The following is a 22,261-nucleotide window of genomic DNA, read 5'->3' as shown; positions in this document are numbered from 1 at the left end:
AAATAAAGAGCTTGGGACCAGGATGCCTGAAAGATCATGTCACCCATTATATGCCCAGTCCATCAGTGCACTCTGCAGGTGAGGGCTTCGTGCAGGCCCCATGTCATCTGGAGATCTGTTCCACACAACATAGGAAGTGAACTTTTAGCATTGTGGCGCTGACACTTTGGAATTCCCCCCCCCCTTATGTATTAGAGAAATACCATCTCTGCTGTCTTTTCAGCACCTACTGAAGACCTTCCTTTTTCAACAAGTCTTTTAAGTAGAGACCTTATCCCAGTCTGCATCTTGCTTTTTAAGATTTTTTAAATGTTTTTAGTGTTGTATCGCTTGTTGCTTGTTGTCCTGGGCTCCCTTTGGGAGAAGAGTGGGAAACAGCAACAATAAAGTTGTGTGTTTGCAACTGCAGCAGACTAGAAAGGAGCTGGTCTCCAACTGAATTCAATAAAGTAGCAAAGAACAGAGAAATGCAAGGAAATAAATAGTATAGAGAGAAACCAATAGAAACACAGAAAGGATCTGTGGAAAGAGTTGTATGTATCCTCTCTCCCATGCTATTTAACATCTATATGAAGCCGCTGGGGGCAATCATCAGGAGATTTGGGCTGCAGTGTCATCAATATGCGGATGACATTCAGCTCTATCTCTCGTTTAAATCTTCACCAGAGTTGGCTGTGGAGACCTTGTCCAAGTGCCTGGAACCTGTGAGTGGATGGATGGGAAGGAACAAGCTGAAGCTCAATCCTGATAAAACCGAGGTACTACTTGTGGGGGACAAGAGAAGGTTGGGTGACTTTGACCTGAAGTTCAATGGGGTGAGTCTACCCCTAAAGGACCAGGTCCGCAGCCTTGGGGTTGTGCTTGATTCCAGGTACCAACTACACCTCATACGAAGGCTGCAACCCTACCTTCCTGTTCATCAGCTCCCACTAGTGGTACACGCCCTGGTCACCTCTCGTTTGGACTACTGTAATGCGCTCTACGTGGGGTTACCCTTGAAAACGGTCCGGAAATTACAACTGATACAAAATGCGGCGGCTCGACTACTTACGAATAGTCGCCGCCGAGATCACATCACACCAGTGTTGTTCACCTACACTGGCTTCCAGTTGTTTTCCGAGCCCAATTCAAGGTGTTGGTATTGACCTTTAAATCCCTACACGGTTTCGGCCCAGTTTATCTCACGGAGCGCCTTCAACGCCACCAATTATGCCGCCCGACAAGATCGGCCACACAGGGCCTTCTCTCAATCCCGCCAACAAAAACAGCCAGATTGGCGGGTACAAGAGAGAGGGCATTCTCAGTGGCGGCCCCCACTCTTTGGAACTCCCTCCCACAAGATCTCCGGCACGCCTCTTCCCTAAATGTATTTCGGAAAGCCTTAAAGACCTGGCTCTTTCAGCAGGCCTTCGGGGTATCCGGGGAGGGTTAATTGTTATAACTGTAATGCCTTCTGCCCAGTTTTAATATTGTTGTTGCAGATGTATTGTTTTTATATTGTATTATTGTATTTTATTAATTGTATTTTAACAATGTTGTAAGTCGCCTAGAGTGGCCATAATAATAATAATAATAATAAAATTTTATTAGCAGACGCCCATCTGTCCGACTGAACGGACACTCTGGGCGACGTACAATATAAAATACAATATAAAATACAATCTGCTCATATACATAATCATTACATTATTAATATCATAACATCTCATCTGAAAACCATCTTACATTAATACAGTGTAAAACCTAACCCACCCCAGAGATCCCATAGGCCTGCCTGAAGAGCCAGGTCTTCAAGGCTTGGCGAAAAGTCAACAGGGAGGGGGCATGCCGAAGGTCAAAGGGAAGTAAGTTCCAGAGGGTGGGGGCCACGATCAAAAAAGCCCTCTCCCTGGTCCGCACCAACCTAGGTGTCTTAGTCGGTGGGACCGAGAGAAGGTCCTGTGAGGCTGATCTTGTTTGGCGGCATATTTGGTGATACTGGAGGCGCTCCTTCAGATAAACTGGGCCGGAACCGTATAGAGTTTTAAAGGTTAAAACCAACACCTTGAATTGGGCCTGGTATACAACTGGCAACCAGTGTAATTCAATCAACACTGGGGTGATATGATCGCGGCGGCGGGTCTGCTTTATTATGCGTGCCGCCGCGTTTTGTACCAGCTGGAGTTTCCGGACCGTCTTCAAGGGCAACCCCACGTAGAGCGCATTACAGTAGTCTAATCGAGAGGAGATCAGGGCATGTATCACTCGTGGGAGCAGATGTATGGGAAGATAGGGTCGCAGCCTCTGTACTAGATGAAGTTGGTACCAAGCTGCCCGGCTCACTGCAGAAACCTGAGCCTCCATAGACAGCTGGGAGTCCAAGATGACCCCGAGACTGCGGACCTGGTCCTTCAGGGGCAAACTCACCCCATTAAGTACCAGGTCAAAATCACCCAACCTTCCCTTGTCCCCCACTAGTAATACCTCAGTCTTATCGGGGTTCAGCTTCAGCCTGTTCTCTCCCATCCATCCACTTACGGACTCCAGGCACTTGGACAAGGTATCCACAGCCAACTCTGGTGAAGATTTAAATGAGAGATAGAGCTCAGATAGGCCAGATAGGCGACAAAGAAATTAAATTTATTATTATTATTATTATTAATCTCAGAAATAAATAGTCGCTTGAAGGGAGAGGACCAGCCCCCAAACCAATTTTATTTGCACAAATCCAGGTATAAGGTGGGATTGCTAAAACTTGCCGTAGCAAGGGATGTGGATGGAGGGGCTAAGTAGCTGTGTCCTGCAGCATCTTCCCCAGTGCAATTTTATGGCTGCAGGGGTCATGGACAATGCAAGCATCTATTTGGGGAAGGGGAAAATCTAATGCAGTAGAACAAGAGCTCAAAAACCTTCACAAGTGATGCTACAGCCAGAGCTACCTACACATCACATTAAATACATAGCTGGCACCAAAATGGCAAAGGTGCATTTTATTCCCTCCCACAATATCTAGTAGAGCTTACCTGGGTCCAGATTTGACAGTGTTTTGCATTTCCCTGATGCTATATAGTAGCAGCTGATATGCAATTACTAGCATGATGTCAGGAGTCAGCTATCCCAGATTTACAGAAGAGGAGCAGAGAATTAAATTAAATAACACTTGTTTTTTAAAAGCAGCAGCCATGTGGGTTTAAGTTCTGACCTTAGAATATCTTGTTCACTCCTAATGTCTTGCTTTTTTAAAAAAAATGTGTAACTATGACAGCTATAGCATGCAATAAGGGAAATAGTCATTTTGATTCAAATAATAGTTGTGTAAAATGTGGCTATAATTTTAATATTATTTATTTATTTATTAAATTTATATCCCACCCTTCTTCCCAGAAGAAGCCCAGAGCCGGAAACAAAAACACTAAAATCACTCTAAAACATCTTTAAAAACAAGACTTTAAAATATATTACAACAAAATATCTTTAAAAACATATTAAAACAAAACATGTTAAAAACATCTTTTAAAAAAATCTTAAAAAGCAATTCCAACACAGATGCAGACTAGGATAAGATCATGCAATGAATAGGTGATATCCTGTTCCTAGGAAAGGATGCTAGTCCTTAAGAAAGTGAATGTTCAACAAAGCTCAAAACTAACATTAGTGGTCCCTTTCTTGGAATGACTTCTGCTGCACTAGAAAATAGTGGGCACTCTGTTTCTGAGAATGTAGAAATGCGACCACAAAAGCCAGTATGAAGCCACTGCAATGACTTGCATGGGGTGAAATCCAATGCTGCCATTCTGCTTGTGGAGTGGCTTCTGATGCAGTGGAAGCATCCACTAACGCAAGAGAAGGGGAAGTGATTTTTGCAGATTCACTCTTCCAGTGCAGCTTCCTGCACCACACCACACTTGAACATCTGTTTCAGAGGGTTGGAGGACCCTCCAGAAGAGGGTAGGAGGTGGCATGGGAGATTTCAGGAGAAATCAGAGAAAAATAGCCTCATCCTACTTTTGTAGACGCCTCTGCTAGATCAAAGTCATTCCATGAGCAAAATGGCAGCACTGAATTTCACTATATGTCTCCGGGAAAACAAAAAAATAGAAGAACATACGAGAATGGGCTGTGAATGTATTCCTGTGCCATGTTGTTGAAAAAGAAATGAATTATTATGAAGGAAAACAACTGAAACACGAGAGGTCATACAGTTAAAATACCTTTTTAGCCCCAAAGCCTCTGTCCCCATTTCTTTTTTTCAATGACATATTACGTAAATGGTTTTGACTGGCCTTATGTTATGAGGCTATTCAGATAATCACAAACTATGCAGAAATCCCAAGCCTACAACAAGCAGCATTTTGTGATGTGAGATTGCTTTTGAAATGCTTGACTCTACAGGATGCCAAAGACTCTAAAAAAGTAACTAATGCTCTACAGATTGCAATGGGGGAGAAAAAGATTGTTGATTTTTCTTTGACGAAAAGGGCTCATTGGAACCCATTTCATATTCTTGGAGGAGAATCAAAACTCTGTTGAATTATTAGTGTGCATCTATTAATACCTGACAATAAAAGTTGTTTACGGTATCTATTTGGCCTCTGCATAGTTGAAATAGGATGATAATGATAAAAGGCAGCATGTGGGTCAGCTAGTAAGCTATAACCTTCCTTTAATTTAGCAAAATTATTTCTTTGGTCTTAACCTTTATGCCTGCAAATATCGAGACTGAAATCTTATAAAAAACATGAAGGAATAATTGAACAGGCACAGAAGGGGTATGATGTTCCTACATGTTGTCAAACCATGCTACTATGGGGCTAAATTTCAACTAATGCTTTAATTAAGAGCTTTGCAGGATTGGGTTCATAAGAGTTTGTAGTGCTAAGCTTAGAAAGGGATCTGGACAACCTCTTATAATGTGTTTATTTGACTCCCATTTAGAAAATGATTTTTTTAAAGAAAAAGGAGTAAATGTGGAAGAAACATTATTGAAAATACTTGCGTATTGTTTCTCACAATTATGCAGTAAACCCACTTACTACAGACAATCAAAGACCTATCACTACAGTCAAAAATGATTAATGTCAACCACTTGTAAATTACTGATCTCTGTAGCTTCTTGTCATCGTGTTCTCGCAATCTCATCCATTTCAAGCAACGTATAGCATCACTTGCTTGCACCGTATTGAGAAATGAAAAGACATATTTATTCTTCCAATCTAGGAAAATGTCTCCTTACACCAAGAGTTTCAATAGCTAAAGAATGCTGCTGTCTGCCACCAAAATAATACTGTTTGATTTGATACTCACGTCTGCTTTCATACATGCTCCTGGACTGGGCCCAGATTTTGAAAGGATCTGGCTTCTTCTGCCCAGCGTTGTCTGGTTGATCCACAGCTGGTGCTTCAGTGGCAGGATAGTCAGGAAGCACCTGAGTGCTGTGGACAGGTGAAGCAGTGTGTGTGCTATGCTGGCTGGAGACGCTGTGCTGAGAGCTGTTTTGGCTGTCTTTCCTTTCAAGCGGTTGCTGTAAGTAAAAAAGCCGGAGAAGAAGGGGGGGGGGATCCCAATAAGGTTAATGGTCTGCAAGTGAGCAATTTCCCATGGTATTTTCCCTCTCTAGGTCCAGCATTTCTGCATGCCCCTAAATGAATATATAAAGTCACTCTTTGGCTTCTACCATTTCCAATTTGTGCTGAGTATATGGAAATTTCCCCAAGGATAGACAGACAGAATGACAGAGAGATGCATGAAAGAGAAAACCATTCATCACAGAAAAAAATGCAACCCTTCATAGACAGAGACAGCAGAAATCAAACTTTCCTTATACATTAGTACCTCAATAGGTTTTCGCCCTCTCTTAAGAACACCATTCTAAATTTAGGAGTGGTGCATATTGTCAGTCAGAACTGAACAATGCAAGATAGATAAAAATGCTTTATTTTACATATACACATCTGGATGCACATCCACCAATTCTCATACATGTACCCTAGCCTTCTCTCTAGCACCAAAGCAAAGTTGATTGGGACCTGTACTGAACCTTAAAAATGAAAAGGGAAAAAAAACAACACCTGCAAATAGAAATTAAACTTCAGGGTACAGTCTTCCCTTGTTTTCTGTTCTGAACTCAACTTCCCTTAAGAAACCTGCCTTTAGCCCAACCAACAATAGGTGTGAAAGTCATGTCCCACACTGATGGAGGGGTGCAAACTCACACAGGCCATGATATAGCTGCAAGAAATTAAATGGACCAGGAGCCAAGAACCACGTCTTTGTTTCCCAATCAAATGAAACATCTCACAACAGAAGCTGTGAGTAAAGAAGTTAGGAGAAATGGGGCTGAATACTTAAAACTGCTGTTAGGCTGAAGTGTGGCAGAATTCTTTGCAACCTATGCTCCAGTGAATGGGCAAGGAGAGATTTAAATTCCCATATCTTATGGAAAACTGCCTTATACTGAGTCAGACCATTGGTCCATCTAGCTCAGTATTGTCTACACTGACTGGCAGTGGCTGTCCAGGATTTCAGACAGAAAGTGTCTCCCAACCCTACCTGGATATGCTGAGGATTGAGTCTGGGACTTTCTGCCTGCAAGAGAGATTCTCTACCACTGAGTAATGGCCCTTCCCAATTTCCCTTCACTTCTGTTGATTTGTATTAGACCACAAAGCATCCGATGAAAACTTTATCGTGGGAATAATGTTAGATGACTCTATATAACTACAACTTTTAGACAATGCATGTCACATAGCATAGTTTATTGGGTTTGATGTTAGAGATGTGGAATCTGTGCCCCTTGTAATATTCTTGGACTCCAACTCCCCTCAGCCCCAGCCAGCATGGTTAAGGATGACAGGAGTTGTAGTTCGATAGTATATTTTGCACCCCTGATATAACTAAATAGTGCTGAGGTAGAGCAGTTGAGGTACTCAATTCAATTCAATGAAAGTATGAAAGAAGTTTCTCAATCTACATGATCTGTAATTATAATGGCAGATAATGGGGGCACTAACAGCATAGATACTTCACCAGTGTGTACTAATGCACAGGGTGTAGTTATCTTCCATACATCAACAGTTACAACAGAACAATATCACAAGTTGTTACAATCAGCCAGTATTAGAGCAATGTTATGTCATCATTGCAAACATTTGCAGCTATGCAAATACTGAGAAGCATCACATAAATTACAAACAGAACTCCCATTTATTTAAAATAGTGGTTTTCAAACTCTTTACTCGGGAGATCTCACTCTATCACCGAATGATTTGTCAAGGAACCCTCACAGTGGATTCTAGAGCATTTTCCAAGTCATGATTTTAGTTTGTGTAAGGTGCTCAACATTTCTGTCAGGCATGGCCTTTTTCCTATGGAACAGAGCATGCTCCCCAATCCTTTTCTGCAGCAGCTCACTGCAAGAGAAGAACAGTAATACAGGGCCCCAAAATTCCCATAACAGAGCTTGAAAAAACTGCATTAACCCATCTGACTGCTCAAATGATCTTCATGGTCCTCAAAGCATAAATATAAATTCACATTAATATGAGACTATACACACACAACAAATAAAACATACTGAAATGACAAATACTGCACGCTGCAACCAAGGCTTCATTTACAAGAGATACAATAATCAGGGCTTAGCGAAAATGGGCCTTTAATTTCACAGCAGGATATTGGACAGTGATCCAGGGGCAGCTGTGGCCAAGATCCATTCCATTTCCCAACATCCACTCAGAGAGTGTAATGCTACATGCCTTCAATCAAGTCAGCTTTGTGACACTCATGTAGCTAATTCTCATTGGTTCAATGGCATTTTCTTGAAGCCATTTCAAGGTGACAGCAAGAAACACTCTATCCTCACTCTGAACTGTGACATCTCTTGAGTATTGCCCTTACTCTGGGAGGGAGTTCAGCTACCACACCATCCCCAAATGATCACATTCCCAGTCAATCAGGGAAGATGACACGTGTGTGTACGTCTGCACGCACGCATGCCTGTATGTATACCTCTCTCTGTGTGTCTCTGTGTGTGTATACACACACACACACGCTATCTGTCTGTCTGTCTGTCTATCTATCGAGTGAGGAATTTATTGGAGAATCTGAGGAGAGATTTGGGATTACTGAAGTCCCCATTTTGTGCCACAAATATTCAATGTTCAGAGAAGCCCTACTAAAATATGTTGGGTCTAATGCCTCACATACCACATTAGAGTCAATTCAAGAGAAATGTTTTATGAAGTCCTTTTCTGTGGTGCTTTTTAAATAATTATATATATTTTGCCAAATTCTTAAACTTAATCCAGTTAAGACGAAAGAATTCTTCCTTTTAAACTGTGTTTTTATAGGATTATACTGTTATATTAATATATTATGTTTTTATTTTTTATGTATTTTGTTGTATTTTTTGTACGATGGGTCTGTGACCGTATAATAAAATTCATTCATTCATTATATTTTAAAGTGCAAAATAATTTTTAAGCAGTTCCAAAATAGCAAGGTTCTGCCGCTATCCTAGCCTGGGCCAAAAAAAGAAATTGTGTGAGTCTGGCAGTTTGATTTATCTCATAGTTATCATGGGTTTTATGAAATCCATTCTGTATCACAGGAGCTATTTTATGTTCAGTCTTACAGTACTTATTTGTCAGGACAAGGAACTATTGGTTGTATCCAATGCTAGTCCTACTCAGAGTATACCCACTGAAATTAATGAACCTGGGTCATCTTTATAATTTCAATGTGTCTACTCTGAGTAGGACTGCTATTGGATACAACCTCGGGCACAAACAAATGACAATTACTGAATACTCTAAACCTTCACTTGATGGCCAAACCAGATGTTCCCTTAATATGTAGCATGCAACTATGCCTCTCTCTTTTCCCCCTTTAATTGATTACTGTAGGGGTGGGGAACCTCTGGCCCATGAGCCTAATTAGGCCTGGCATGGCATCAGGTCCGAGCCAGGGGAGTAATCATCAGAGGAAGGCCATACGACTCCGGCCTTAGACCCAGCCTTGGCTCAGGCTCCATCTGAGGGTGAGGAGCCAGGGTCCTACAGTGAGGCCCAGTATGGGCCATTGGCCCCCAGGGCAAGTTTGGCCTCTGACATCAAAGATGAATGGGCCCCTGAGACCAAGGGAGAGGCATCGCTTTAAATGCCAGATGGAGACCCGGCCCATCCGGAGGAGTGCCCAATTACAGGCCTGGACTCATCTGGAGTAAGGGTATCCTTGGGAGTAAAGGTCTGGCTGCAGGTGATCAATGGCAGTCAGCAGAGGTTTGGGGTGTGGTTCAAAAACTCCAGCATAAAAACCCAGTACTATGCTGGAAGAGCTGCTAGAACAATGTCTATGCACCAGCTCTGTACCTGACCTGTCTGTGGATTGATTGTTAATGCCAGACCTGCCCTCAGACTACTCTGGACCTGTCTCTTGCCTTCCCCCAGACTGCATTGCTTGCAGACTGCTTGGCTCCTGCCCCTGGAGCTTGGAAAAGCTACTTTTTTGAACTACAACTCCCATCAGCCCCAGCCATTGGCCATGCTGGCTGGGGCTGATGGGAGCTGTAGTTCAAAAAAGTAACTTTTCCAAGCTCTGCCCTGGACTGATCTGACCCTGTTTTGTGCCTGACCCCTTTGTTGTGGTGGTAGACTCTTCACTTTGAACTGCCCCTGGATACTGCCCCCGTGCTGCCTTCACTTGTGTTTCTGCTGGAAAGTCTCTTGCCTCTTGAGGAGCCTAGTGAGAACAGGACACATGGGTCCCAATTTGACCCACAACATAGTTTTCCACAAACTGTGCCACACCTGATGTCATATGTAATGTCAGGTAAGGGGCAGGTAAGGCAGTGACTGGAAAGGAACAATTGGGAGCTTTAAGCGAGCTCCTTCACAAGCAGGGCTTGCTGGCAATGCACCAATTCCTATTGGGGAATCCCACTGGGAACTTCCTAGGGCAGGGGTTCAGCTTCAAACTACACCTGCCAAACAGACTTTAAAGAAGCTCGAACTGGCACAGGAAGCAATTCTTACATGGAAAGCAGAGCTCAGGGAGGGGAAGGCTTATTTTTTTAACCTCCCATGATGAGAATGGCAGTTTCCTCTCTTGCAGCTATGCTTGTAGGAGTGGGCAGAGGAGATTTCCATTCTGATTTTGCTGGAGATATGAAGAGATAAGCCTACCTTCCCCCTTGGATGCTGCCTTCCCAGTAAGAATCACCGAGATGCAATGGTAGTTGATTAAAGTAAAAATTAAGACATAGCTACCACACTTAAGTGTAATATATAATTTTATGATTGATTTATGAAAGTATTTCTATATTATCTTCTTCCAAAACATTGGGATGGGGTACAGCAACATAAAAACATCTAAAAGCAATACAAAATAATCATCAAAAAACATTTTAAACAGCTGCCTATGCCTGTTGGCACAAAAAAATCTTCAAGAGATACCTTAAAGTCCAAAGTGAGGATGGCTGCCAAACCTCTGCTGGAAGAGTGTTTCATAACATGGGGCCGGCAACACTAATTTGGTCCTTAGTCTACAACCACCTAGTGATATACTAGATAGATACTAAAACAGAACAGAAACAGAGCCAAGCAGAGAAAGCAAAAAAATCCTGAGTACTGCCATTTCTCTAGAAGCTCTTTGCGACACAAAATGCTACATTTTTCAACAATAGTTTTTAATGTAGCTGCTTATGGAGGGGCATGGTGGCTCCAACAGCAGAAATTGCTTCCGAATGCTTTATTGACATCTATTGAAGCTTTTGACCCCTCCGAGGCATTTCTTTACAACGATACACTCTAAACTGACTTGAATGTGAAATTAACTCAAGACTTCAGATGACATTTTGAACCACGTGTGCTAACTTCACTTTCTCAAACAGTGCGTTTCAGATGTTTTATGTTGTATTTCCCTAGCAAATGCATCTCATTCTCACTTGGCTAAAATAAAATAAATTTTCAAAATTTTGAAAAGAACACCGGGAAAACAACTCTCGGATACATATGGATGTTTTTTCATTAAAGTACCCACCCTATTCCTGTGGCTGTAATTTGCTTTAACTATTTTAATACTGTATTTTAAATTGTTGTAATCTGCCCCGGGACCTGCTGGGGAAGGGCAAGTAATAAATTTAACAACCACAACACATTCTAAATACCCTTTAAGGTGTCCCCAACTCTTGTCAAACGAGTTAGAGATGGGAACAAACCCCATCTATAAATGCAATATGTGATTAAAAAAAGATTTTAAAATGCTCCAGCTCTATTTAAAAAGCTGGGTAGCAAAAGTAAAAGATTACTCCAGTATTGCAAATCAATGTGGGATGGGTAGTTGTCTAACCACCTGAGCCTTTCCCCCTCACCATGTTCCTCTCCTCTACACCCCCAAAAAATATAGCAAGGGGGCTGCTATTACACACACGCAGGAGAAGGAGCTGTCATTAGCACTGCACTGTTTCTCCAGAGGGCAGCAAAGAGTTTGAGATCTGGCAGGGCAAAAAGCCTTCAGTCTATGTCTGTCTCTCAGTAGCATGACTACAGAGACTGAACACAGGCTTCCATTCTTCCTCTCTCTTCCCTTTACTAGAGGATAGGGTAGGGAGGCAGAGAGAGAAAGGGGTGGTGGTGGGAAATCAGTCAGCCAGCTCTGCTCAATTTGTCCTGACTGACCCTCTGTCTCACTTTGTCTCACACAGAGAAGCAAAAGGAAAGCAAAAACTAGCACCACTGTTTTTGGCCCTCCAATCAAACAAAGTCGAGGTAGTTTCTGTCCGTCTGCCCAATCTGACATAGACACAATTTGTAAGCTCTGTTGTATGAGCAGAGCTTCCATGAGCTCATGCATTTCCCTAGAAGACACAGCTTATATGTTACATTTGTTCTGAGGTGGAAGGAGCTACCTTCACTACGTAAAGCCTGTCAACAATTCAAGGATGTATCAAATTGTGTATTTTAATCAAATAAATAAAACGACACGTTTTTAAAAAGGACATGTAAACTGGGGGCTTAATCTTTAACATGCCACAGAATGCTTTTCTGTTTTGCTGTTGCAAGAGAAGGACAGTAGGAAAGACAGAATCACCCTTGATATGTTACATTAGTGGTGTGGGAGTCACTTTCCCGTGGCCTCATCTCATGCTGCTCCTTGACATTTAAAGGTCTGTCACTATACAATGGACCTGGGATTGGAATTAGGCTAAGAGCTATTGTACTAAGGTGGAACATGATATCCATAAGAAATACTGGAGTATTTAAGTAAGATGCTACTAATCTATATTATGCTTACTAAAGAGCATAAAAAGTTATTTCACCTTTTATACATGGCTGGGATGGTGAAGAAATGTCACCTCATGTCCACACTTAGATACCCTTTGGGATGTGCCAGATTTCCAATCGTAATCTGTAGGTTCTTACTTTAAACCCTGCTCTAAGGAAGTTCATAGTTATAATTTAATATTTACGAAGCACATAAGTGCGGTATTATACAGCCATGAGAGTGGCTGTATACTATAGCCAGCAGGGATTTTTCACATTCAATGTTAAATTGAAAATACCCCCCATGCCATTCTGAGGCTTCCCATAAGCTCATTTCAAAACAAAACCTTACAAAACTTATAGTACTGAACGCAGAAATGCTTGCTTAACAACGCTGTAAATCTTCGTGGCGATACACAAAACAGTCAGAACCCCCGTTCCGCGCCGGGACTTACCGGCGAAGGGACGAGTTTTGCGGCCGCAGCCGAGCCGCCATCTTTGTGAGGGAGGCGTGCTCGCAGCACGCTCGCGTGCTGACGTAGCACGCAGCGAAGGGGCGGGGCGGCAGACGGCCATTTAAGGCCGTACCGCCAGCCGCCCACCCTCACTGCAAATTTTGGCGGCATTTTCAAACAGAGGCTCCTGCATCGGCGGTGCGACGCGGCTCAAATCGCCCGCCGACGCACGCGGCTCCTTCGGGCTCCTGCGGGCCAGGCCTTGGTGCGGTGGCGCCGACGGCCAGGAGCGGTCGGCGCGGCTCTATCACTGTGTGGCGCAGCTGGGGCAGTGGCGAGCCCTAGGCAGCTGCGGAGGTGCGGCCTGTGGGAGGCCCCGGTGGGGCAGCGGAGAGAGCCCTAGGCCATCGGCCGTCCAGTGGCGGAGGTGCGGCGGCAGCGGCCATCCAGCGGCGGAGAGAGCCCTCCGGTGTAGCGGCAGCGGTGGATCAGGCGAGGCGGCCTTGTGGCCGCGTTCTTTTTCTTTAATTACTTCCCAGGGGCCCCTTGTGGGAAGGTTCTCAGCCCCTCACCCACCCCATAGCAAGGGAGTGGGTCCCAGCCCCATCTTGCACAACACCCCCATTGTGCCGCTTAGGGCCCAGGTGGCCAGGATTGTTGGGTGAGATAAAGGGGCCCATAGGCAGGGGACTGGATTGAGTGGGTCCCAGCCCCATCTTGCAAGGGGCCCATAGGCAGGGGACTGGATTGAGTGGGTCCCGGCCCCAGCTTGCACACCACCACCCCATTTGTCGCTTAACGGCCCAGGTGGTCAGGATTGTTGGGGTGAGATAAAGGGGGCCATAGGCAGGGGACTGGATCAAGTAGGGGACACGGTCCACCTGGACTGTGAGGGTGCTGGGCCCGCCCCACTTGCTTCCGCAACGGACATAGGCCTTGGGGGGTCATTAGTAAGGACAGACCCGGCTACACTCTAGCTCAGGATGCCCCCCCAAAAAGGCCAAGGTGGGCCAAAAGGGAAGGGAAGGGCCCCCAGGGCAGAGGGTAGACGCCCACCCCCTGCTGCGGAGGATGGGGGACAAGGGGAAGGCATACCATGGACCACTATACTGGCTGGGTTAGAAGCCCTGGAGAGGGGCCCTGCCCAGCCAGCAACTAGGAGAACAAAGGAACCACCCCCCAAGCGGCCCCGGGAGAAAGTGCAACGTCCAGTTGGCGGGGCTAATGCTGCGGCTATTACTTCTATCTTAGCACGACTGGACGCGCTGGAGGCAGGGCCTAGTGGGGCCGCAGCAAGAGCGCCCGGAGCAGAAGCAGGACATGCAGCCCCTGGACCAGAGCCCAGGCATGGGCCTTCAGCGGACAACATAGGGGGTGAGTCTCCCTGGGCAGCACAACAACGTGGGGGTTTCCATACTGGCCCTTTTCCCCAACAGCTGAAACCGAGCGGTATGGGCAAGTGGGGATCACCATAGGGGTGGGGCATGGTACACCACAACAGCTGCCTCCGCTAGGGGTGGCCTGTGAGCAGGTCTGGCAGGCCACTGCCGGAAGAGGGATGGGAGTGGGGGCTCAGCCCTCCTGGTCCCCAGCAGAGGACACTGACCCTCTGGCGTCAGTGAGGGAAGGGGCTATACCTTTCGGGGAGACATCAGCCCCACTGGGCTTTCACCTGCTGCCCACTACAAAAGAAAAAATTTGGAAGGGGGAGTACGTCAACTTATTCTCACTTCTGTACAGGGAACCAGTGAGGAGGGAGAAGGATAAGGGCGAAGAGGCAGAACCTGACAAGCCCAAGAGGCGGTGCATTGAACGCACTTGGGCTAATTGGTTGCCTGCATTTCTGACATACATGGGGGTGGTGATGCAGAAACAGCCACAGAGGGGCCCTATTCTGATTAAATACCTCGATATTATATATCGGGGCTACTCCGAGTTCCAGGGGGCAGCATGGCTCGCCTACGATGAATCGTTTCGTATGAGGGCGGCCTTTGATACCTCCCTCCCCTGGGACAAAAAGGAAGCGGACCTGTGGCTACAGTTTATGTCACACTCCAAGCCCATAGCCGGGGATAGAACGGACAGCAGCCACCTCCTGGCCCGCCAGGCAGCAGCAGCTCCTTCCCGCGGGCCTGCGGGGCAGGGGGTTCAACCCCGCCTGCTCTGCTGGGAGTTCAGCTCCCGAGGCCGCTGTGGTCATAACCCCTGCAGGTTCCGACATGAGTGCGCAATATGCGGGGGCCCGCATTCCTGCGCTGCCTGCCCCAGGGGCCACCCCTTCAGAGGTGGGAACAGGGACTCACCTGGCGCAAGGAGACCGGGAGCTGCTAGCGCAGCTCAAGGAAAGGGGCCCCAGTCCAGTTAAACTCTCCGAACTCCAGCGCTTGCTCTGCTGTTACCCCCGAGTCCAAGACGCCCAATTTTTGCTACAGGGCTTTACAGAGGGTTTCCGGATTCCCTATTTGGGTCCCAGGCACCCCTTCATGTCCCACAACCTAAAATCAGTGGCGGGTATGGAATCGGTCGTGGGGGAAAAAGTTAGGAAGGAGGTCATGGCAGGCCGCATGCTGGGCCCCTTTGCGGCACCACCCATCCCTTCACTCAGAGTTTCCCCGCTGGGCCTTGTTCCCAAGAAGGCACCAGGCGAATTTCGCCTTATACACCACCTGTCCTTTCCCCAGGTTGGGTCAGTAAATGACTTCATCCCATCAGACCTCTGCTCTGTCCGTAACACGTCATTCGACTGTGCGGTTCGTATGGTTAGGGACTGCGGGATGGCCGCCCTCATGGGAAAGTGTGACATCAAATCAGCCTTCCGTCTCCTCCCTGTGCACCCACGGGACTTTGAGCTGTTAGGCTTTGCCTTCATGGGCAAATACTATGTGGATAGGGCATTGCCTATGGGCTGCTCCATCTCATGCTCGGTTTTTGAGCGCTTCAGCTCTTTCTTGGAGTGGGCAGTCTGGAGATGCGCAGGCCGGCAATCAGTGGTGCACTATTTGGACGACTTCTTGTTTGCGGGCCCTGCAGACTCGGGTGCCTGTCAGGCATTTATGGAGCAGTTCGCAGGGATGGCGGGGGAACTGGGTGTTCCCCTTGCGGCTGAGAAAACTGAGGGCCCGTCCACTACCCTCACTTTCCTGGGCATAGAGATCGATACAGTGGCCCAATGCTGCAGGCTCCCGCCGGACAAGCTGGTGGCCCTTAAGGGGAAAATCTCAGAGGTGGTTGGGGCGAAGAAGGTGACATTGGCCACACTTCAACAGCTGGCAGGACATATGAACTTTGCATGCAGGGTGGTAGCACCCGGGCGCGCATTCTTGCGCCGCGTGTACGATGCCATGGTGGGCCTATCACGCCCCCACCATCACACACGTGTTACAGCCGCTCTCTGGGAGGACCTGGCAGTTTGGTCCACCTTCCTGCGGGAATTCAATGGGGTCTCCTTATGGAGAAAAGATCGCCTGTTGGAAGCGGAGCTACAGGTGAGCTCCGACACCTCAGGTTCCTGCGGTTTTGGGGTCATTTTCCATGACTCATGGTGTCATGGCAGCTGGCCACAGAATTGGGCGCAGGCTGGCCTAACCAGAGACCTGACCCTTCTGGAGTTCTTCCCCATTGTCGTGGCCGTACACAAACTGGGCAATTCCTCAGTCCACTTTTGGTGCAACAACCTCCCCACGGTACATGTCATCAACACCCTGTCCTCTAGAAATCCCAATGTTATGCGTTTGGTTCGAGTGTTTGTGCTCCAATGTCTCCGCTATAATATACAGTTCCTTGTGCGCCATGTCCCGGGTATTGATAATAGCATTGCTGATGCTCTATCATGGAACCAGATGGAGAGATTTCACCAGCTGGCGCCGTGGGCAAGGGCTCAGCCGGACGTGGTACCCCCAGCGCTATAGGAGATTGGAGGACCGAATCAGAACGGGCCATAAGCCTTTCTGTGGCACCCAGCACTTTGGCCAGCTACCAGGGGGCAGGTAGGGACCTGGCAACCTTCAGGGAGTCCAGAGGCTACACCCAGGAGTGGCCCATCCCCGTGGAGCATCTTATGGAGTTCTGCGTGGAAGGGAAGCAGAGGGGGCTTTCAGTCAGGACCATCAGAGGTAAGCTCTCAGGTCTATCCTTCCTAGGGAAAGCACGGGGCTTTCAGGACTACTCCGGTGACTTTAGGGTACGCCGGATGCTGGAAGGGTGGTCCCGTGAGTGCCCGCACACACCTGATGCGCGTGCCCCCTTTTCCCCAGAGTTACTGTTGGGTCTGCGGGGACAGTGGAGGGTGCTATGTTCTTCCCATTTTGAGGCACTGCTATACCATGCTGCGGCCCTCACCTTGTTCTTCGGGGCCTTCCGAGTAGGGGAGGTGGTGGCAGGTTCTAAGATGGATAGCTCCCTCTGGGCCCTCCAGCTTTGTGATCTCAGCTGGGAGGCAGGGGGGGCCCGCTTGCGACTCAGGCAGTCAAAGACGGACCAACGCCAAAAGGGTCGCCTGATTGTGTTATCCCCATGCCAACAGGAGGAGCTCTGCCCGGTCAGGGCCCTACGCATTTTTCTGGCAGCCCGCGGGCTGCAGCCAGGGTACTTGTTCAGGCACAGGGACCTCCAGCCCCTTACCAAGTACCAATTTTGGTCGGTGGCAAAGACAGCACTCCAGCGGCTAGGTGTGGATGCCTGCAAGTTCGGGACACACTCCTTCCGAATAGGTGCAGCTTCCACCGCTGCCCACCTGGGTTTTTCCAAAGGGCAGCTGCAGGCAGTGGGCAGGTGGTCCTCGGATGCATATAAGACGTATGTTAGAACACTAACGGAGATGCATGAGGCCAGCAGCTAACGGCGATGTTGTCAATTTTGGCAGGCCGCTTGGAAAGATCGGAACAAGTGAGCATCCTCCTCTGCGGCCACAGCATGATCTTCTGGGCAGGCCGCAGGGCGGCGAAGTCCCGCATTGGAACGCAGCTGTGGCTCAGTCAGTGGGCCTCAGTGCGGTGGCTGGGACGACGGGGGATGCGTTGGGATGGCCTCCTGCCTACCTTGTTCCGGTTGGCTGTGGACTGGGCAGTGCCCCAAGTGCTGGTCATCCACCTGGGAGGTAATGATTTGGGTCTGTTGAGGGGCAAGGCCCTAATCGAACAGGCATGTAGTGACCTCCAGGCCGCTGCGCTGCGCTGGCCTGGGGTGCACTTGGTATGGTCCGACATCCTGCCGCGCAGGACGTGGAATTGGGCTGATGACCCACGGGGAATGGACAGGGCTCGGAAAAAGGTTAATAGGCAGATTCAGAGGGCCATGAAGGGCCTGGGGGGTTCTGTCATACACCACCCAGAGATCAAGCAAGATAGGCTGGAGTTGTTTAGGCCAGATGGCATGCACTTGACTGACGAGGGCAATGACATCTTCCTAATGGACCTGCAGAGGGGTGTGCACTGGATTCTTATCGGGTGTGGGGCAAGGGGAGACTAAGCAGAGGCTTGTCCCCCTTTTGTGGCAAGGAAGCGTGGGGGAAAGGTTAAAAGGGAAAGGGCAGCTAGGTGACACCTTTAGGCACCTTTGGGGGTGATTGGCGGTCCGGGGGCCTGCAGCTCTGGGCTATACGGCCCGGGGGGGCAGAACACGGGCCGCTTTTGGGGCCAACGTGCCTCATCCGCTCGGAGTTTCACGGCTCCGGGGGGCGGTGATGCGGGTTGGACCCCCTACACATCTTCAGGGTGTGGCCGGAGCTGGGGCCTGGCACAGGGCAGCCCCAGGCTCTGGCAAGATTTGGTTGCCCTATAGCTGCAAGCAGGCTTCGCCTGGATCAGCTGAATTCCCCCGCACTGTATTGTCCCTCTGCAGGTTCATTGGTTATAATTGACTCTGTTTTTAATAAACTGGCCCATGATTTACCCAATGAACGGTGTCTGTGTTTATTTCGGCAATAGGCCGCAAAGAATCGACAGTTCAAAGTGTAAAAAGAGAGAAAAAAACCTCAGAGACCTTTTGGACTTTTTTCTATGAGAGTTCTCATAATCTGTTGAAATTCATTAAAAATCAACCATATTCACAGAGTACCTGTAATCCTAATATTGACCTTGCCCCATACTCTGACCTTCATCTTCTAGAGTTGAAAAGTTGAAAAAATGCCTGGCTGATTTTTAATTAATTTAATAAATTTTGGCTGGAACCCAATGATAACAGGGAGCATGCTCAGTAAGAACCAACTGTCAGAGTTCTAAAAGCCTCCCAGCTGCTGGGCTTGGCTAATCAAGGGGCCACACCCACACCAGACTTTGATTTCAGGTGAGACAGTCATGGCTTCCCTAAGAGAATCCTGGGAAGTGTAGTTTGTGAAGGGTGCTAAGAGACTCCTATTCCCCTGAGAGAATAGTTTAACAGTCAGCCACTCTTGTTGAAGGTCTGTGAGAGGAACAGGGCGTCTCCTAGCAACTCTCAGCACCCTTCACTAACTACACTTCCCAGGATTCTTTGAGAGAAGCCATGACTGTCCAAAGTGAAATAAAGGCCTGGTGTGGATGTGGCCAGGGAAAGCTTTGGTTTAAATTTGGTAGGAGGCTACATGTGTCTGCTGTAGAATAAAAAGGTGGGGGAAAGCCTGAAAAAGAATGATTCTGTTCACAATGTTTTCATTTTGGAAAGGAAAGGGGCTTCCCTTCTGCCCAGTGCCCACCCACCCAATCTCCTCCCCTCCCACTCCCTGCCCCTTCCCTGGGTCAGTGTTGGACTATGACCAGGGAGACCAGGGATCGAATCCCCACACAGCCATGAAGCTGATTGGGTGACCTTGGGCCAGTCACTGCCTCTCAACCTCAGAGGAAGGCAATGGTGAAATCACCTCTGAATACTGTTTACCAAGAAAACCCTATTCAAAGGGTCGCCATAGGTGGGGATTGACTTGAAGGCAGTCCATTTCCATTTTCAAACACGATTGCATAGAAATAAATCCCATTGAACTCAAAAGATATGCAAATGATCAAACCCACTCTCCCTTCTCCTCCCTCCTATCCCCTCCTTTTGCCCCTTCCCTCCCCCTTCCTTTGCCCCTCCCCATCCCCTTCCAATCCCCTCTTTCCCCTTCCCCCTCCTCCCCTCCCCCTCCCCCTCCCCTTCCTCCTCCACATGGTCAGTTTTACCTATCTTAAACATGATTGCACGGAAGTAAATACCACTGAATTCTATAAGCATGCAAATGATCAAACCTGGCCTCCCCTCCCCCTTCATTTGCCCCCATCCAATACGCTCCTTCCCACTCCTACTCCTCCTCCCCCATGGTCAGTTTTTCCTATCCTAACCAAGACTGCATAGGAGTAAACCCATTGAAAATAGGCATGCAAATGATCAGACCTGCTTTCCCCCTCTCCTCTCCTCTCCCTTCCTCCTCCCCTGCCCACTCCAGCCCTCCCTCCCTGCCCTGCCCCCGGTCAGTTTTACCTATCCTAAGCATGATTGCACAGGAGTAAATCGCACTGAATTTAATAAACATGCAAATGATCAAACCTGTCCTTCTCCTCCCCTCCCCATCCTGCCTGCTCCCCTCCCAGTCCTCCCCTCTGCATTTCCTCCCCTCCCTCCTCCTCCTCCCCTCCCCATCTTCTGTGGTCAGTTTCACCTATCCTAAGCATGACTGCAGGGGAGTAAATCCCATTGAACTCAATAAGCATGCAAATGATCCATCCATTCTCAGCAAACTTGCACAGGATCCCATTTCTTACCTCCCAGATTAAAAAGCTTGGAAGAGGCACATGTTACCAAATTTTTCCAAGCTACACAGGAAGTGGACTGGACTGTGAAAGACCAACCCAAATGGTGTTTGCATTTTGACAGATTTGTAGGGCAGTACAATATCTCAGAGAGGTCAGGTCTCCTGCTCCCCTAGTGCATTCACTATAGCTGCTTTTTAAAGTTTGATAGAATTGCTGTGGGCTATAGGTACGTTCTTAAACTGCAAGGTTTTTTGCCTATTAGTGAATACAGATATAATACACAAGTTGCCTATCCACCTGTCCTCTCTAATCCACTGTCACTAATCCACTGTCCTCTCATGTCATCCAGGACTCTCTCTCTTTCATAGGGGTGTGTGTGTGTGTGTGTGTGAAAGAGGGTTCCTTTTACACTTACACACACACACACATATATACACACCCTATGAGTGGGTTGAAAGAGAAGCCCCAGATGTAGGGATCCATGGGAGACGCGCAGAAAGGAATTGTGCTTTTCCAAGAGGCCTTCATCAGAAGAGACTGGACTGCCCAGTATCAGAGGTGTTTGTTCCCTATCCTCATTTGTTCCCTATCCTCATCAGTGTCCCAAGAGAGACACTTCACTTTCTGCCTTAAAAGTAAGTAGTAGCCATACATGTCTACAGGGAAAAGTGAACAGCAATTACATGCATTCATCCGAGGCTGACACCAGCTTTGAGAGGCCCCTTGACTTCCTGAGTTGGGCCCCTCCTCCTCTCTGTAACAGTATCAGGTGGGCATAGCAGTAGCAAAAGTGCCAATCGTATACGTCAGCACTGCTGCTGCCTCCCGCCATTTTGATTCCCCCACAGTGCCTCTGGCTCCGGAGCAACACGATGACGGAGCTCTAGAGGTGTCCTGAGGGAATGAAAATGGCAGGTGCAATGTTTTCCTTTGGCTAGTGCTGGAAGGGCTGCCATGCCTAAGCGGCTGTAGCCAGCTTTTTGGTTTGGCAGTTGGCCTTCCTGAGGGTTCTGACCATTGGCAACTGCCCAATGGTCCCAATGCCCAACAGCAGAGTAGTATTCATTATCTAAGTACAGAAGGGTGCAATGGAAAAAGCAGTCTAGTAGCTGCTTTCTCCCATCCCCACCTGGAGATGCTGGGGACTGAAATGGGCCTGCTGCATGCTAGGCTGATACTCTATCACTGAGCTATGGCTCTTCCCAAAAGATGCAATATATAAATGTATATATACTGTAAGTATACATGCACATACATATGCATGCACACACACACACAACTACACTATATAAGCATAGCATAAATACTTATAGCAAAATATTTAAACAACTGCATTAGTAGTGAGCTGAACTATATGACCATTCTGTGACTCTGTGAAGTAATGGTGCTAATATCATTTTGTGTACTTTAGTGTCACCAGACACTTTGACTGGGGGGAAAAGTAAATGGAAACAGATACACTGCAGCAAAGTCTCTAATGCTTCTCCTCTCAATATTTATTTATCCATTAAACTTATATCCCTCCCTCCCTCCTAGAAGGATCCCAAGGCGGCAAACAAAAACACTCTAAAGCATCTTATCACAAAATACTTTAAAACATATTAAAACAAAGCATCTTTAAAAACATATTAAAAAGTAATTCCAACACAGATGCAGAGTGGGATAAGGTCTCTACTTAAAAGGCTTGTTGAAAGAAGACAGTCTTCAGTAGGCACCAAAGATAACAGAGGTGGTGCCTGTCTAATATTGAAGGGGGGGAAATCCAAAGGGTAGGTGCAACTACACTAAGGTCCATTTCCTATCTTGTGTGGAACGGACCTCTTGATAAGATGGTATCTGCAGGAGGTCCTCACCTACAGAGAGC

At 47.4% G+C, this 22,261-nt stretch overlaps 1 protein-coding gene across 21 annotated transcripts in view; it reads right to left on the bottom strand.

Moving 5' to 3' along the window:
• MAGI1 (membrane associated guanylate kinase, WW and PDZ domain containing 1) overlaps positions 1–22,261 on the bottom strand; it is a 732,128-nt gene that overhangs the window by 64,817 nt on the left and 645,050 nt on the right. For all 21 annotated transcript variants that reach the window (XM_061618714.1, XM_061618715.1, XM_061618723.1 and 18 more), the window contains one exon: positions 5,284–5,500. In XM_061618714.1, coding sequence (XP_061474698.1) covers positions 5,284–5,500 — 217 coding nt within the window. The remainder of the gene's footprint in view (positions 1–5,283; positions 5,501–22,261) is intronic.

Source organism: Rhineura floridana, chromosome 3 (assembly GCF_030035675.1).
Source record: "Rhineura floridana isolate rRhiFlo1 chromosome 3, rRhiFlo1.hap2, whole genome shotgun sequence".
Taxonomy (NCBI): domain Eukaryota; kingdom Metazoa; phylum Chordata; class Lepidosauria; order Squamata; family Rhineuridae; genus Rhineura; species Rhineura floridana.
The sequence above is the reverse complement of the archived record's forward strand: the minus strand, read 5'-3'. Positions and strand labels throughout refer to the sequence as shown.